This window comes from Thermobia domestica, chromosome 8 (genome assembly GCF_964235325.1).
Source record: "Thermobia domestica chromosome 8, izTheDome1.hap1.1, whole genome shotgun sequence".
Lineage (NCBI taxonomy): Eukaryota > Metazoa > Arthropoda > Insecta > Zygentoma > Lepismatidae > Thermobia > Thermobia domestica.
Genome location: NC_137461.1, coordinates 16586452 through 16605098, shown reverse-complemented (window position 1 = coordinate 16605098; position 18647 = coordinate 16586452). Strand labels below are relative to the sequence as shown.

Sequence of the window (18647 nt, the reverse complement as noted above, 5' to 3'; positions counted from 1 at the left end):
ATGAGAAATGTAACAAACAAGGACTTAACTGTGATTCATACACAAGACAAAAGAATTAATACTTGAAACAAAACTACTGTATAAGACATAAACCAATGCTACAGGGCATTTTAAAACTACAAGTACCAAAAACTACTACTGCTGTAATGTTCTACAAGTAAAGGAAAGCAACAATTTAAAAATACGATGCCAGATGTGTATCGTTTAAGCAATACAACAATTTTTACCAGTGGTTTTTATATTTGCGGAACGGTTTGATATATAAAATTATTGTATATGCCATTGTGTTCTTCTGTCTATTGAGAACCATGTACGTAGCTGGCCCTGATCTTATGAATTATGAGAACTTACAGAAAATGTCAAATTTTCAGTCTCTTGTAACTTTGCTCCTATTCATTCCAAATATGTTATATCATGATCATAATATTCGACACTTAAGATGCTTTGGATGTTCACTGCTCCACCCGTTTCACTTGCATTATTTCTGCTGTAGATGACTTCAAATTTTGGATTTACATTGTTCAACCCGTTTCACTTCTGTTAATTATGTTGTAAATGACTCAAAACTTTGAATGTTTGTGATACTATAGTTGCGGATCTACAAGGTAAAAACTGGGGGGAGCAGCCAGAACTCAGACTATGTTAGGTATATCATGAGTTTCCAATGAATTTTTTAAAATATATGAAATATGATTATCAATTTAGTGGTCAGAGTGAGTAGTTTGTTCACAATTTCGAGTTTTTGGTTGGAAACTGGTAAATTTAAAACACCAAATCTGAAAATAGTCCGAAACCACTGATTTCCGACCCCAGGTTCATATGGAGAAATTTGTTCCAAATGAGTTGTAGAATAACCTTTTTCAAGGAACAGGTCGAATTACCAGCCACCCTGTATATATATAATAAATCTAACAGCTAAGTGCCCAATAATGTACAACACTAACTGAATATATATATATATCTCCAAATGTCAACCTACTACACCAGTTATATAACATCACAAACCTATCAGCATAGAATATAAATACAAAAGTTAGCTTGCATATTGCTTCTGAAAAGCATTTACTGCCCAGTTGAACTTCGACAAATGAAATGAAATAAAATCTTTAAGTTTTACGTCCCACGCTTATGCAGGCTAGGCTACAGGAAATGGTAATGATGAGAAATAAAGGAAATGGTGGAATGAAGAGTGGGAGGAAACAGAATCCCGATAAAACCCATGCATACGATGTTTGTCCACCAAAAAGCTCATTTGGCGTGGGGTGGAATCGAACCAAGGACCCATGCACCAGAGGTGAACGCTCTACCACTGAGCCACCGTGGCCCCTATCTCCAAGAACTTGCTATCCACCAAAAACAAAGGGTTCTGTCTAAAAGAGTCACATCATTCAGAGGGAAGTGCCGGCATGGTGCCTTTGAACATATGAACTTTCTAAAAATTATTTTTCTCTCATGGTTAATGGTGACAGTATGGTTTCATACTGACTGTATCTCAAATGTTGTTACTAAATAAATTAACCAGTTAAGAGGCCTAACTACTGCGAAATTAAAATACCGCTAATTTTACAATAATTACGTGATATTTTCAAATAGATAAAAGATAATCAAAATGTGGAACAAGAGCGCATTAGAAAATATTATTTTGCATAAAGTGCCGTTATCACGAGTCATCTAGTAGTTTAACGTTTGCAGCCATTTATAAATGCGAAAATAAATGCCGATTTTCTTAATGGCTCGAAATCGAAAGCAGACAAGTGAGTCACGATAACGGTATCTCATGTAAAATAATATTATCTAGCGAGCTCTTGTTCCATTTTTCGGTTATCTTTTATCTATATGAAGATATCACATAATTGCTGTAAAATTAGCGATATTTTAATTTCGTCGTAATAGGGCCTCTTAAAATGAATTGAAATTTGTTGAGTTTACACCGAGGTTATGAAGGAAAGGACCTACTATTAATGTGGGTTCGAACCCGATGGAATTGGCGATAGCAAGACGAACCCTCATAGCTATTTCGCCTCCGCACTATCTTATCTCCAAGCAAGATGTTTATGTTTATAGGACCATGCCATTGATAATGGGTATCCAATTACAATAAAATATAAAACAAATACAAGTAAAACAGCTACCTATGTAAATAGGATACAACTTTTCTGAAGCGGCCGCAGTATCTCAGCGGTACAGTGCTCATACCTGGCGCATGGAGTTTTATGTTCGATCCCAGCTCCCGCCAAGTGAGCTTTGTGATAGACAAACACCGTGTGTGAAGGGGTTTTCTCGGGGTTCTCGCGTTTCCTTCCACTTTCATCATTATATCATTATCATCTATTCCATCATCACCGTCTTTCTTCGCCTCGGTCCATAAACGTGGTACGATAAATTTCACACAAAAAATAAATTAAACTAGCTGAACATGAGCTCCCTACACAGCGCATTATTCACGTATGAGCATGAATCTCATAGTCATTCCTCACAACATCTGTACATGTCCCTTTACAGACACAAGTAAAGGACGTCTTGACAAAAATCGGCAAGTGGTATAATAAAGGGAAGATTTTTTCGATTATTTTTTCAATATCTCGCACCGTTTGCAAGATCTGAGCCTACCTCCGGTTGGAGTTTCTAATTCATGTACGATCAATGTTTCCTTTCTTCTTGCATGCAGTATGTAATAAGCAAATACAGTACATTACACACACAATTAATTATAATGTCAGTGATATCTGGTGTTCCATGGGCAAAACACTCCAAACAATAAAGATTCATCTTAGACTGGAGAAATGGTTATCCTTCGTTTTTCATTATCATTTGGCCATAAAATAAACACCTGAGAGATATATAACCCCTGTATACAAACATGTTGTGTTGGAATGTGTAATTCGTAGGATATGATGCTTTACTTTTTTTAAACTTAAACACTTCCAGTGTACTCCTAAAAAATGTAATAAAGAAATAATGGACAGTTTTTTTTTTTAAATATTCAATTAAGAACTGGGCAATCTACACAAAATTTAGAATCGACCAACGAAAACGGCACGTTTCTAGCACTTGTGGTTTTCGAGATCTCATTGTCGAAAGGATTGGCACAAACATATAAACGTCTACAAATGCATAAACTTTTCTAGCATTTTAATATATAGATAACACTGTTCCGTGGAACCAACGGTAGTTTATATAGGCAGATTTCACTGTAACCTTAAGAATTACAAGTATACTTAAAAGAAGATAAGCTTACCTAAATGCTGTCTATAATTACTACTCTTGGAAAACGTTTTACAACATTCTGGACAACGAAAGATGCGGCTTTTCTTTTTCACTGGTGAGTCCGCCGGCTGGTTGCTTTGATATTCTTGTTTAACTACTGGCGCTGTGACTTGATATTCTTCTTTAATTACTGGCGCTGCAACATTTTCATTTTCATCGCTACTTAACGAAGTCTTAATTAACAAAGGGTTCACCGTGATCTTCACTTCGTCGGGAAGTGCTAACGGATCGACATCTTGTAAATTCTGGAGCACAAAATCACTGTTCGCTTCACTGCCTTCACTTAAAACAGCGAAGGCATCTTGTACTTTTAGTGTGTCTTTAGAAGAAGGTATATCAGTAACTTTAGTTGCTGTGGTATCCACAGCGCTTGTTGGAAACTCTATTTGATCATTTTCTGATCCATTAGTACTAGTATTAAATACACAATTATCCGTATTTAATACGTTATTGTTATTATTATTATTATTACTATTACTATTATTATTATTATTATTAACATTACTTTGGTCTTTATTACAAACTTCATCGAATGAATTCCGGAAAAACGTCGTATCCGAGTTAACAAAATCATCCGCTATATTTGTTATATCGTCCGCAGCGTCTATATCATCGTTGTCCATCGCAGACGTATCCGAATTTTGAACGTCCTGACTTCTTTCACCAGTTTCTTCGCTGTTATTATCATTACTCGCAGTTTTATTACCACTATGCCCGCTAAATAACGAAACGGGTTTAATATGAACTTCCGTTGGCTGACCAACACCCTCTTGCGTTACGTAAATAATAATTTCACCCGATGCTTGTTCCGAATCTGCTTCACTTCCTCCCGTGGTTTCATCGGTTCCTGTTTTGCCGTTGTTAAGAAGCTGGTTGGCGCCGTAACACTCCCGTAGACTTTGTTGGATCAGGGATTCCAGCTGGGTACTCATGTCCAGTTGTACTTGGTCATCGTTTTGCTGCTCCAAGATTATGTTCTTCCCTTGTTTGAGAAGACGCTCTTCTTCCGATTCGCAAGGATGGACTTTAAATTGTTCTACTGTATCATAGTCCTGCAAATAAAAGACATAATTAAAAATAATTAAGACAGTGTACAAAATGATTTTTATTAAGAGTTTCTACTCCTTATATAAAATTATTCAATTGATGACGGAAAAAATGATTACGAAATAGCTAATACAGTAGAGTTCCGAAAACTCGGCCTAATGTTGATCGAAGTGTGGCCGAGTTTGTGAAAATGTCGGATTATCGGGAATGGGGTTAAAAAATAATAAGTACGAGCAGTGGCGTATTTACGATTTTGTTTCGGGGGGGCTTTGCTAACTTTCGGGGGGGGGCGACTTTGCCTGAAAAATGTGAAAATTCTGCAAGATATTTCATATAATTTACTATAGTAAGTGGCAGTGTTGTTGGTCATGTCGAACATGAACTACCTGATGTAGTTCCTTCCGTGTGCTTCTTTTTACTCGTTAAACAGCAGTGTTTAATATACATTTCAAGATACATTAAACTATAATATTCATGCTAATACGCCAGTGTTGTGGTATATCTATTGTGTGACTCTTTCAAAGGTAGAAGTGTCTTATGTGTATTTGTAGAAGTGGTGAAGATACTTGTAGTTTAGTGCAGTTCAAATACAAATTACAACACAGTTCGATTCACTTATTATCAATCAGCGTCTATGGTAAACAAAACAATATTTTCTGTACAAGCAGCAGATGATCCTCCAACATATTGGTCCACCAGGCCGGGATAATTTAGTGAAAGAAAAACTGTGTTTTAGGCTCAATTTAAGTCTCAAGTCAGACATGTTGGTGTCAGCTCTTACCCATAGTGCAACTTAATAGTGGAAGTGTATTGTGTCCCCATCAAGGTTTCAAAGTAAAATTGTTATTTTCTTGCACAGCATTCTAAAAAGAAAGAAAAAAGGTTATTCTTACTACATTTACGTAGCAATAGGCAATAGCTACAAACATTCCTATTCTGTGAGTGAAGCAAGCAATGGAACCAGGAACATTTTCCCCTCCCCCTTCATTCGACCTGTGCAGCAGTTGTGTTGTGTGAGTGAGAAAGCAGCTATTGTTCACCCTCCTGCTCTACATTTCAACAATCGTGCCACTCAGCAGTACGTGCATCAGCTGATTTGTTTTATACGTATTTTTTTTTTCTTTTTTAAAGTGCTTTGGGTGCAATGTACAATGTTTATGCGTTTCAAGTCCAGCTAGACGACGTGTTGAAGTTAATGCATTTGGGCCTAGCAAGAAGCTCAAAATTTATACTTTGATATCAATGCATGAATGTCATGCTTGCATTCGTCATCGCAAAGTAACAGGGTTGCCAACTCCAAGTTAAAATTTACTGTGTGTGTAACTTTATTTTGTTTTATTTGCTTCTATTATTTTGTGTATTTTAATTGTAAGTAGTTAACATCATGGCTGAATTATCTCAGCTTGTAAAACAAAGAGCAGTTTACAAAGGTCAATTAACACGAATATGCTCGTTTGTCAATCAATTTGACAGTCAGAAACATAGTATTGAAACAATTAACACTCGCCTAGAACAGCTGCAAACTGTGTGGTCTAAATTAGAAATTATTTTAAATGACATTGAGTTACTATCAGGTGATAGTGAACAGGAAGATGCGCGTGCAGCTATTGAAGAAACTTATTTCGATGTAAAATCTCGCATGCAAGCTATCATTAATGCACATAATACTACCGAACCCAAAGATCCGAAATGTAATTCACGTATCACATTCAGTGTAAAGTTACCGACTATTGATTTACCAGTATTTCACGGTGATTATACAAAGTGGATATCATTTAGGGACACCTTTCTTTCATTGATTCACAATAATTCTGATATATCAGCTATTCAAAAATATCAATACTTACGTGCTTCACTTCGTAATGAAGCATTAAACCTTATCCAAAGCTTACCAATTACTGAAGCTAATTACTCTATAGCTTGGGAACAATTAAATGAAAGGTATGATAATAAAAGGTTATTAGCTGCATCTCATGTTAATGAAATTCTTCACATTCGTTCAGTGACGAAAGAAAATGCTCACGAGTTGCGTAATTTCTTGAATACAGCTATGACGTCAGTGTCAGCGCTTAATGCACTTGTTGAAAATGTTAATCTGAGTGACGTAATATTAGTATAACATTTCTTAGGTAATCTTGATCAGGAAACTAGGAGAGCATTTGAGTTACAGTGCAAGGGTTCAGATTTTAGTACTGTTAGTGAGTTATTTAATTTTCTAGAACATAGGCTTCAAGCGCTAGAGAAGGCTAAACCGTTACCAAGTGAAAGTAATAAACAGACCAAATTATCTGTTAGTGTTAAAAAGCATAGTGACAAGCATTCACCTGTGTTCAAATCTTATTTAGCCACCGTTAAGACTGATTGTAAATTTTGTAAAGCTGGAAAACATCCTCTGTTTACTTGTGAGTTATTCAAAAGTGCTCCAATCAATCAGAAGTATAAATATTTGCGTAAAGAAAACATTTGTTTTAACTGTTTGCGTAGTGAAAATCATAATTCATCTCAGTGCAAGTCTGGAACATGTAGACACTGCAATGCTAAACATAATACTTTGCTTCATACAGACAGAACTGTATCGAAAGGTGACGAAGCGTCAGTACATACTCAGCATTCAAATAGTACCAGCAGTGGTATGGTGTCTCCAGATACCGGAATTTCATCCCCTAGCAATAGTTACGGTACACCTCAAGCGTCGTATTGTTCGGTCAAGCAACAGAGTTCGTCACAGACTTTACTTGCTACGGCAATTGTGAAGGTCAAGGACAGTGCGGGAAATTGGGTCAACTGTCGGGCACTTTTAGATGCAGCTTCCCAAACGAGTTTTATTACTGAAGATTTTGTTCAGCGTCATCGTTTGAAGAAAATCAAACATCACGTGCCAATTCAAGGAGTAAATAACTCAACATCAGCAGCAAACTTTTGTGTTAACATTCAAATGAAGTCAACAATAAATGACTTCAGCACTCAAGTTACGTGTTCGGTTCTTCCAAACATAACTAATTTGATGCCAACGGAGAAGATTGATTGCAAGACATGGGGCATCCCTACAGACATCAATCTAGCAGACCCAAGTTTTAATACACCTTCAAAAATAGATATTTTGTTAGGGTGTGATGTGTTTTTTAACATTCTAAAACCAGAAAGAAGGACTAGACCTGGCTCTTATCCAGTACTTCAAAACACTGAACTAGGATGGGTGATAGCAGGCAAAATTCCCAGTACACAAGCCAGTAACTCAGCGTTAACATTCTTCATCAGATCCGAAGACAATCTCAGCCAACAACTTCAGCGTTTTTGGGAATTGGAGGAATTCCATACGAAGTTATTGTCCCCTGAAGAAGTAGCTTGTGAACAGCATTTTAAGAATAACACTACTCGTGACTCAAGCGGACGTTATGTGGTTCGTCTCCCGTTAAAGAAGGACAAGGCCACGCTTGGTGATTCATTACAGACAGCTCTCACACGATTTCGTCAACTTGAACGCAAATTGAATCGTGAACCTCAACTGAAACAGGACTACATAGCCTTTATGGATGAGTATGAACAATTAGGACATATGCATCTTATTGGTACGTTAAGTGAAGTGGCTAAGGACAGTATAGTTAGAAACTTCATACCTCATCATTGTGTATTTAAGGATTCAAGCACAACTAAATTGCGTGTTGTATTTGATGGATCTTGCCCCTCTACAAGTGGAGAATCACTAAATAGCATACAAATGGTAGGTCCTACAGTACAAGAAGATTTGGTTTCCATTGTACTTCGATTTCGTACTCATCAAGTGGCTCTTGTTGCTGATATTGCTAAAATGTACCGGGCAATAGCTATGCATCCAAATGATCAACCTCTTCAATCCATTTTATGGAGGAAATCTAATCATGATCCCATATTCGTTTACAGTCTTGATACAGTAACGTATGGATTATCTTCAAGTTCGTTTCTTGCTACAAGGTGCTTGCGGCAGTTAGCACAAGATGAAGCAGTTAACTTTCCCAGTGCTTGTGAAGCACTAGAACGTGATTTCTACATTGACGATTATGTAGGGGGATCTGATAGTGTTCAAGATGCACTTCAGATGTACAGTGACTTGACAAGGTTACTACAAAGGGGAGGATTCGTTTTGAGGAAATGGTGCTCCAATGACGTCACAGTGTTAAACTCCATTCCTGAAACGTTAAAGGAAACTCAAAGACTTATTAACTTTCACACGGAAGGTATCAAGACGTTAGGAATTTCATGGAATCCCACCTTTGACACATTTTTTATTAATGTTAACTTAGTTAATGTAAATAAGAATTCATCCCAACAAACTACGAAACGCAGTGTTGCCAGTATCATTGCAAAAATATTTGACCCTGCTGGTTGGTTGTCTCCGGTAGTGATTAAGTATAAATTATTTCTTCAGCAGTTATGGTTAGTAAACATAGCATGGGACGACCTTCTTCCCATGGAATTAACTTATCAGTGGAACAAACTTTATTTGCAACTGCCAGTGCTCAGTGATGTGCAAATTCCAAGATTTGTATTAGTGCCAGGAAACGTTAAAGAAATTCAAATCCATGGTTTTGCAGATTCCTCAGAAAAGGCTTATGGTTGTTGTGTGTATGTTAGATCTACTAATACCAACGGATCCACTGCCAGTCATTTGTTATGTTCAAAGTCAAAGGTTGCACCTATTAAAAGGACTACTTTGCCAAGATTAGAGTTATGTGCTGCAGTTCTTCTTGCGAAACTTATAAACAAAACTTTAGCAACATTGAGACTAACAGTATCTAGCATACATCTGTGGACAGATTCTTAAATAGTTTTAGCTTGGTTAGCATCGCCAGCCCATCGTTGGAAACCGTTTGTAGCAAACCGTGTATCACAGATTCAGGAATTAACACATGTAAGCGATTGGAAACATGTTCTATCGCGAGATAATCCCGCAGATCTCATTTCAAGAGGAATTGACTCTAAAGCCATTCAGCAGAGTCAACTTTGGTGGCATGGACCAGTTTGGTTGCAGCAAGAAACTACTCATTGGCCTTCTTCGTTGCCAGACGACACTCAGGATTTTGAAGATATTCCAGAAGAATGTCCAAAATCATTTACCAACACATTACTCTCTCAAGTTAAAACTGAAGAAATTCTCTTAAGATTTTCGAAACTCACTCGACTGTTAAGAGTCATAGCATTATGTAAAAGATTTATTCACAACGCAAGAAATCCCAAAAACAAACATTGTGGACCACTCTTGGCATCTGATATTCAGGACGTTACACAGACATGTGTTAGGATGACACAGCAGTCATACTTTTCACAAGATATCAAGGATCTTCAACGTGAGAAGCAAGTTTCTAAGCAGAGTTCGTTGCGAACATTGCATCCTTTTGTAGATAAGGAAAATATTGTTCGAGTAAGTGGTAGATTAGAAAATAGTGATCTTGAATTCAATAATAAACATCAAATAATTTTACATCCTAAAAGCCATTTCACTCGTCTTTTAATTGAACACGAGCACAGAAGATTAATGCACGCAGGTCCTCAATTGCTTATGTCTTCAATTCGAGAAAGATATTGGATACCTAAAATCCGACAAACTATAAAGCATGTAATACATCATTGCAATACATGCTACCGTTTTAAGGTCTCAGTAGCACAACAATTAATGGGACAATTACCATCCACAAGAGTGCGTCCAAGTAAGGCATTTACTCATATTGGCGTTGACTATGCCGGACCTTTCCACATTAAATTGGGCTCTTCAAGAAGCAAGAACACAAGAAAATGCTACGTCGCAGTTTTCACATGTTTGTCTACAAGAGCCATTCATTTGGAATTAGTTACTGATCTCACATCAGAGGCTTTCATAGCAGCTCTTCGTCGATTCACATCCAGAAGAGGAAAATGCGTGACAATCACCAGTGACAATGCCACTACATTTCAGGGAGCGAAAAATGAGCTCAGAGAATTATATCTTCTTTTCCAAGGAAAGGAATTCAGCGACAGGATTCAGGCTTTTGCAGCAGAGGAAAATTTCGAATGGAAGTTTTCACCTCCGTGCAGTCCTTCATTTGGTGGAGTATGGGAGAGTGCTGTCAAGTCTATGAAGTACCATCTTCGAAGAGTAGCTGGCAATGCTGTTTTAACATACGAAGAATTCTTAACGCTTCTCTGTCAGATAGAAGCTTGTCTTAATTCTCGCCCTCTCATAGCTTTACCAGATTCGTACGAGACTTTCAGTTATCTTACTCCAGGCCATTTTTTAGTTGGTGGCCCTATTACATCTTTTCCTGAACCAGATTTAACTAGTACTGTTGAAAATCGCTTGAGTCATTGGCAACGAATCCAGAGGTACCAACAGCATATTTGGAAGAAATGGTCACAAGATTATCTTCATAGTTTACAGCAGCGTCAAAAATGGACATCAGTTCAACCCAATATTAAACCTGGAACGCTCGTCCTGTTGAAAGAAGACAACTTACCCCCACTTTCTTGGAAGTTAGGAATGGTTGAACAAGCATTTCCAGGCAAGGATGGATTAGTGCGTGTAGTATTAGTTCGTACCAAGACTGGGACTTATAAGAGGTCATTATCAAGGTTAGTTCCTCTTCCGAATGAAGACACTGTGAACAGTTAATTTTCTTTTATAATTCATGTTTGGTTGGATACTTTGTAGGGTTGGAGTATGTTTGGTTGGAGTATGTTTGATAATTATTTAATGTTTGTATATTTCATTTTTATTGCATTATTATCTTCTTTTGTTTTTGCTTACGTCATAGCAGAATTTATGTTTGTCAGATAGATGGCAGTGTTGTTGGTCATGTCGAACATGAACTACCTGATGTAGTTCCTTCCGTGTGCTTCTTTTTACTCATTAAACAGCAGTGTTTAATATACATTTCAAGATACATTAAACTATAATATTCATGCTAATACGCCAGTGTTGTGGTATATCTATTGTGTGACTCTTTCAAAGGTAGAAGTGTCTTATGTGTATTTGTAGAAGTGGTGAAGATACTTGTAGTTTAGTGCAGTTCAAATACAAATTACAACACAGTTCGATTCACTTATTATCAATCAGCGTCTATGGTAAACAAAACAATATTTTCTGTACAAGCAGCAGATGGTCCTCCAACAGTAAGAAAGATTTCGGTGGGGAGGGCTTAAGCTCGGAAGCCCCCCTTCCCTACATACGCCACTGAGAACGAGTATTTCCTCAGAAAATACAGTACTGTACTGGTATGTATAGGGTTGCTTGAGAATACAACAGAGAATAAACTGCCCAATTGCCCTTAAACAAAGGAAAAATAAGTACTTTACGAAGGCATAGAGTCTTTACTATACATCAAATTTACCTGATAAGACAGACCTCAGAAAAATACTTTATAAAGACATAATGCTATCTGTAATGAAAATTAACTAGACGACTTTGCTAGAACTAGTGCAATGATCTTGAACGGGTCTGCATTCGTTTTTTTTTTTTTTTTTTTTTTTTTTTTTTTTTTTTTTTTTTTTTTTTAAATAGCCTGCCAGGGTGTAGTCAAGTCTAGAACTGCTGGATTATCAAGTGTCAAGTTTTAGGGACTCTACTGTGCTCTATTATATGCTAGGAATTTCAGAAATACTATTAGTACCATTTACGGAATTTGTATTTTAAAAAAAATATTTGTTTCTTTAGAAATTAACGTCTCTTTTCGGCATGGGGCCTACAGTTTGATGTGAGTTCCATCCTTCGGTCTCTTACACCACGAGTGCCCTACCGGAGAAATAAAACTAAACTATAATAATAATAATAATAATAATAATAATAATAATAATAATAATAATAATAATAATAATAATAATAATAATAATAATAATAATAATAATAATAATAATAAGAAGAAGAAGAAGAAGAAGAAGAAGAAGAATAGCAGCTAAGTGAAGTCGATAACAGTGTTACTCTCCACAATGGAACAAGTAATTTTTAAAGATTAATATACATAAACTAACAGCCTTAACGGAAGCGGTATATAAAAGTGAGAATGTTATTCGACTGGAGAACACTAACGCAATTCAGAACATTGCGAACGATGGGGAAAGAGTTCCCCACAAGAAACAGTCAATCTCAAAACTACACTTACCAAAGTTATTCCAGTATGCTTCAAGTTTTCGATTTTCTTTTCTTTATGAAATAATTTTTCTCGATGTTTCAACCCTCTCGGGGGACTTAAATACGAGCACTTTAACAGCTGGCCGGACAGCACTAATTTGGAATCTTGAAATACTTTCTTGTTTTGTAAACATATTTATAAATATTCCCGAAAAAAACTACTTACACATTCACTCCTTTTGGCTGGCATTATCATTCCACTATCTGAGGAAACTGTGGTGGTTCCAAGATTCCAAATTAGTATTATCCGGCCAGCTGTTAAAGTGCTCGCATTTAAGTCCCCCGAGAGGTTTGAAATATCGAGGAAAGTGACATTATAAAGAAACGAGGAAGTATTGGGCAGAAGGTAGATTTAGAGTTCTAATTCAAATGTACCCTATAGCAACTATTAGTAATTATTTGAGACTTTGTGCTTGGATTGTTAAGCATCAGGGTTCTGAAGGACGGAAACTACTATTAATATGAGCATCGAATCATGACGTCAACCATGACACTACAGGCCGTTCCTCACCATTCTATTCAGCTTCCAAGAGAGCTGAATTGAAGAATTAGGATTAGGAATTAGATTTCTAAGCTTTCCGCATCTATGGCCATGTTAGCCCATCATGTATGAGGGATGACGTCTTTTGGCGATCACACTGCCCGGAAACGGCCTGGAATCATTATATCAGGTACCATCCCGACATTTGCCTGGTGTGAATGAGGAAAGACCCAGGAAAACCCTACTCAGGATGACTGGAACCGCTCGCACCAAAGGCGAGAGCACTAGCAACTACACTACGCAGGGCCACGAGCTAAATTGAAGGATCACGTCACATAGTACGGCTATATTAACATACAAAAAAATATATTTGAATAGTTATAGAACTATTTTTATTAAAGAAGGGAAAGAAACTAATTACCTCTATGCCGTATTCTTTCGTTGTTGCCAATTTGTCATTCAGTCGTTTGGTCTACACTGGCTAACAAGACAGAGCACAACGAAGTCCGTTAAATAATTCATTGTGGTCACGCTTCCGCATACAATAATTGAAAGATCTCGGACGCACCAACTTGTCCCTCTTCTTTCGAGGGAGATACGGGAAAACACACATAGACAGCAGCGCCAGAAGGGGTACACTTGAAATAGAACGGCTCTAGTACTTGGAATACCAATTAGATAAAAATAATGTCACTACTTTAGTATTAACACTTTTATATTAAGACCTATTGAGGAGGCGCACAATAACACAGTATCACGAAGCAATTGGGATACTTATGTTAAGAGGTATTAGAATACAAAAAGCCATAAGAAAAAGGGAAATATTATGATCGGATGTCCTTGATTGTTCATGTGGGTACATACAGTACAACCTCTGGCTATTGCTTTTCGTGGGCTATAAAGCACATCCAATCATAATATTCTAAAAATTTCTCCACTGCGAAAGAACTGTAACTAAGTTAAACGAACGAAAAGAAGAAACAACCATTTTTTTGTTTTATACACCAAATATCTACAGGTGCAAATTGTAACGCAAAGAGTGGAAAAGTGATTGACTGGATCGGGAGTCGAATCCGGGACCTTCAGTATACTGTGCCGATGCGTTGACCACTACGCAACCTAGTTGTCTGTTCTCTCCTTTCATTAGTATATATGAAATCACAACCGTCAGAAGGTGTTCGGTATTAGGACACAGGATTGTCCAATCACAGCAGGGGGCTATGGTACAATCCACGTGGTGTGAAATGAGAGCACCGACCTCGAGACTGAGAGAGTAAGTGGCTGTTCTGGGATGCGGACTGGGTGGCGTAGTGGTTAACGCATCGTCACGGTATATCGGAGGTCCCGAGTTCGAGTTCCGGTCCAGTTAGCCGTTTTTTTTTTCACTCTTTGCGTTAACTAAAACAAAATCTGTACTCATATATCATAGATACTTACTTGTCCACACGAATTACAGTGCAACAATAATTCCTTTTCGTGTTGAATCTCGTGGTCTTTAAGCTCGGCAGAAAACGGGAAGTCTTCTCCACATACTTTGCAGTAGTATCTTCTGCTCTGCATTGTGGAATTAAACAGCTGAAAGTAAAAGTTACAAATAGAAATCATTTCAAACTATATTAGCAAACTGAAAAATTACTCAATAATGCTGTATCATATTGCACTACCAAGTTCCTGGTTTCTCAACGTTACTACAACGAAATTAACGGTAATGGGTCTCAACGGGAGTTCCGCGAGATAAGTCGCGAAACCTGGAGACTGTGAAATTCCGAGTAATCATAAGCATCATCATAAGTATTCTGCCAATATTGGCAGGTCACTTGCCGCAACTGAGAAGCTTCCATGCTCCATGGTCTTCCGCTAACCTCTTACTTTTCGCGTATGACTTTTCTGTTTTGATATTGTTCATTAATTGTAGTTTTCTTCGCCCCCTCCGTCTCTATCCTGCCACCATACCCTCTAGCATGTCCCTCATGATACATTTCCTTCTTAGTCAATGTCCCAACCAGTTTTTCTTCCTCTTCTTAATAATATCTAAAATTGTTCCTTTCTCCCCGTCATTTCTAACAACCTCTCATTCGTTTTCTGCTCGACCCAACTAATTCTTTCCATTCTTCTCCACACCCACATTTTGAAAGCTTCCAGTCCTTTTTCATCATTTTTGCGCAATGTCCACGTTTCTGACCCATACAGAGCAATACTACACAAAAAGCATTTTATGAGTCTTTTTTGCAAACTCTTTACTCAAGGTCCCACAAAATAATGTTTTGTCCCTCCTAAAGGCTTCTTTCGCCATTCCTATCTTTGCTTTTATTTCACGTTTATACTTCATATCATCACTAATAACACTACCCAAGTATTGAAAACTAGTCACTTGTTCTGTTTATTCTCCCTCTTCTTTTTCTATATTTGATCTCTCATACACACATACATACATAAAACGCATCTCTTAGCGCATCTAAAGGACTTGTCGATACATAAAGGGCGTGATGTAGGGACAAATTTTCTTCAGATGCGCTGATGAAGAGGTGAGAAGTGCCTTGAAATCGTTGGATGATTTTGTGCCGTTTTGAATGTTAACTATTAATACATGCATATCCCCTTGTACTAATTACTACTTACTTACTGTTTCTTTCTTTAAATACAATGAAAATAATAATTAAGTCCTTGACAAGAGGATTTAAATGCAACAGATGATCAATAATTTATTAACATTTAAAATAAGATATTTATTTATCACAGTACTGCAAGCGGTGATAATATTTAGCAAGAAATGTAAACAAAAGACTAGTACTCATCGCAAAAAGCAGAAGTATTATTCTACGAAGCTCTTTCGGAGAACTCTATTCCATCTTCAGCATAGACGCAATTCGAGGAGGATTTTAAAACATGGAGGAGACATGTGGATAGGTAAAAAATAATGGTTAAAAGGATTTTTAAAATGGAAAGCACTCGGACTATATGAGTACTAGCCTTTTGCTTACATTTCTTGCTGAGATATTTATTATATAGTTAAGAGCCAATCCCTCAGAGAACTAGCCCAGAAGTTAACTAAATCCTAATCTATTCCTCGCCACTAAGCTCAGAGGAAGGTGGGAAGATAGTTACTGGAAATTTAGCAGATAATTCAAAATATAACGCACTCGAAGAGGCAAATAGTAAATAATTAGTTACTGATATCTGTCTCGTTACAGGGAAATGTAATCAATTTTGCAGTGATTAATATACAGGTGATGGACAAAAATATGGAAACATCTGAAAAATTACACATTACCTTTATTAATAGCGAGTAGGACCATCTTTGGTACGCAGAACGGCATGCAGTCGACGTGGAATGGAGAAATACAGGTCGCGTATAGTTGTCAAAAGGATGTTGTACTATTCGTCAGCTAAATCAGCTTCAAGTTGTTGTAGAGACGACGGTGGTGGGTAGTAGGCTCGCACCTTGGTCTCCAAAACTGACCATAAGGGCTTAATAATAATGAAGTCTGGCGATTGTGGAGACCCTGGCAGATGTGACATTTCATCTTTGTGCTCACCCAACCAGTCCTGGACGATGTGAGCTGTATGAACAGGGGATCCGTCATTTTGAAATACGGCATCTCCATCTGGGAACAAAGTTTGCACCATTAGATGATGCTGATTACTCAAAATGGTTAGTCCTTGCAGAGTGATTATGGGTCCGGCAGAATACCAGGATATGGCTACCCAAATAATCAATGAACCACCGCCATGCTTTACTCTTGATAACAGATAGTCTGTATGTACGCTTGTGTGCTGGCGTTCTCCATACTTGAAACTCGGCCAGCAGTTGGAAACAATGTAAAGGAAGACCAATCCGACCAAATGATAGTCTTCCACTGTCCCATTGTCCAATTTTTATGGGCGTTGCACCACTGTCTCCGTATAGCAGCATAGTCAACAGTCACGAGTTGTCTGGGAATTGCAGATCTGCCATAAATAGCCTGCTTGTGGAGTTCTCTTCTGACTGTTTTGACGTTAACAGGGTTTGTAAGCACTGTATTCAGCTCAGGTGTGATTTTCAGCGCTGTGGTGATTTTCCGTTTGGTCACAATCCTACACGATGTGCGTCTGTCTGTCACACAACACATATTTGCGTGCACGCTGGTGCTTCTGTGATGCGGTTTTTCTCGAATACTCGTAGGCATTTATGATTTTCGAGACTGTGCCTCTTGATACAGAAAACATTTCCGCTACTTTCGTCACGGAAACTCCCACCATACGTACACCCACAATTTGCCCTCTTTGTCACTCTTTCAGGTCAGATGATTCACGATAATCTGCACGGACCGGTCGCTGAACTGTAACTGGCACATTTGTTCGATTGGACAGGTTCTATACCTCATAGGTGTCAGTGATCCCAGTGACACCTACCATTCAGACGCAAATCGTGTTTAAAATGGCTACCTCTTTTATAACATGTGTTTCCATATTTTTGCCCATCCCCTGTAAATTTCTTATATTCTGTATCACCGTAAAATTATCTATTTGCAATTTGATTTATGAAATAACTACCACAATAGACAAGACGTTATCAAATATATTTACCTCTTCGGCTTCCTTGGACATCACTTTATCATTGTGCATATGTTTGACGTGTTTCTTGAGAAGCAATGAAGACTTAAAAAATTTGCAACAGAAGCGACATCGAAAGTCTTTTGAGGAAGTGTGGGAGTTCTTGTGATGTTGCAGAGCATTTACTTGGCTAAATCTCTTCCCACATTGATTGCACGGATATGGTTTTATACCTACAAAAATAGCACATTAAATAACGTTAACATGCAACGGAATTATACTATAGATATAGAAAAAGTGTCCTTACATGGATTTATATACGTAAACATCAAAGTCCCACAAGTAGCTTGGTAACTTGGACATGTCTTTTCTGTGCATTGATCTTCGGTTCGATCCACAGCGATGGAATTCTGAAGCATGTGATTCTGATCCCGCGTTAAACTTGAGATATCAGTCTTATGTTGCCTCAGCGTTGAAAAGTAATGTTAAATTCCAATAAACCAATAAATGAAACGAGGAAGATTTTAATTGTTACGATTGTTCTCAGTCGATAAAGGAAAAAATCCTACTGTACGTACAGTATTGCCCTTCATTTTGCAGAAAATATGTAATATCCTGGGTTAGTCAGGTCTACATTAACTCGAATAATCTTGATTCTACTGTATTGATTAAATACTCTCAAGAATGCTTTATAATACATTAATATAAGCTATTAGAATGTGTATACTTTTCACCTTATTACGTTGTATAATTTATTATTTATATAAGTTATATCTGTTTAAGTGGCTCAGCTATAATGTGATAGATAACTCAGTTTACTTATTTTTAAGTAATATTCAACCTACGAGAATCACAGGAACAGACCTCCAGGATCACTGAGAAACGCTGAGTTAAGAAAAATGCTTCTAAATGATTCATTCATTTAGAAGTTATTGAGAAATGACTCTGGATGGCAGATGTGCGCCTTTGCTAGCAACTGTACAAAGGAAGTTCTAGGTAAACCGTGAGTTCTAAAAATGATTCGCGAAAGCGCTAAAAGTAAAAGGAATTCTACTGATGAAGAAGCGTCAAAACAGAGAATTAATTTTATCTATTAAGACAAAATATGTTTTCAATTGGCATTTCACCCAAGTAACACCCCAAACATCACTAATGCTTGATGCAGAAGATAATATATTCCAT

The 18647-nt window shown here is 37.4% G+C and overlaps 1 protein-coding gene across 3 annotated transcripts in view; it reads right to left on the bottom strand.

Annotated features, from left to right (window-relative positions):
* LOC145692716 (uncharacterized) overlaps positions 1-18647 on the bottom strand; it is a 53217-nt gene that overhangs the window by 18060 nt on the left and 16510 nt on the right. For all 3 annotated transcript variants that reach the window (XM_081768132.1, XM_081768131.1, XM_081768133.1), the window contains exons 3-5: positions 17499-17698; positions 14370-14507; positions 3239-4319 (exon numbers count right to left, since the gene is read on the bottom strand). In XM_081768132.1, the coding sequence (XP_081624258.1) occupies positions 3239-4319; positions 14370-14507; positions 17499-17698 (1419 nt within the window). The remainder of the gene's footprint in view (positions 1-3238; positions 4320-14369; positions 14508-17498; positions 17699-18647) is intronic.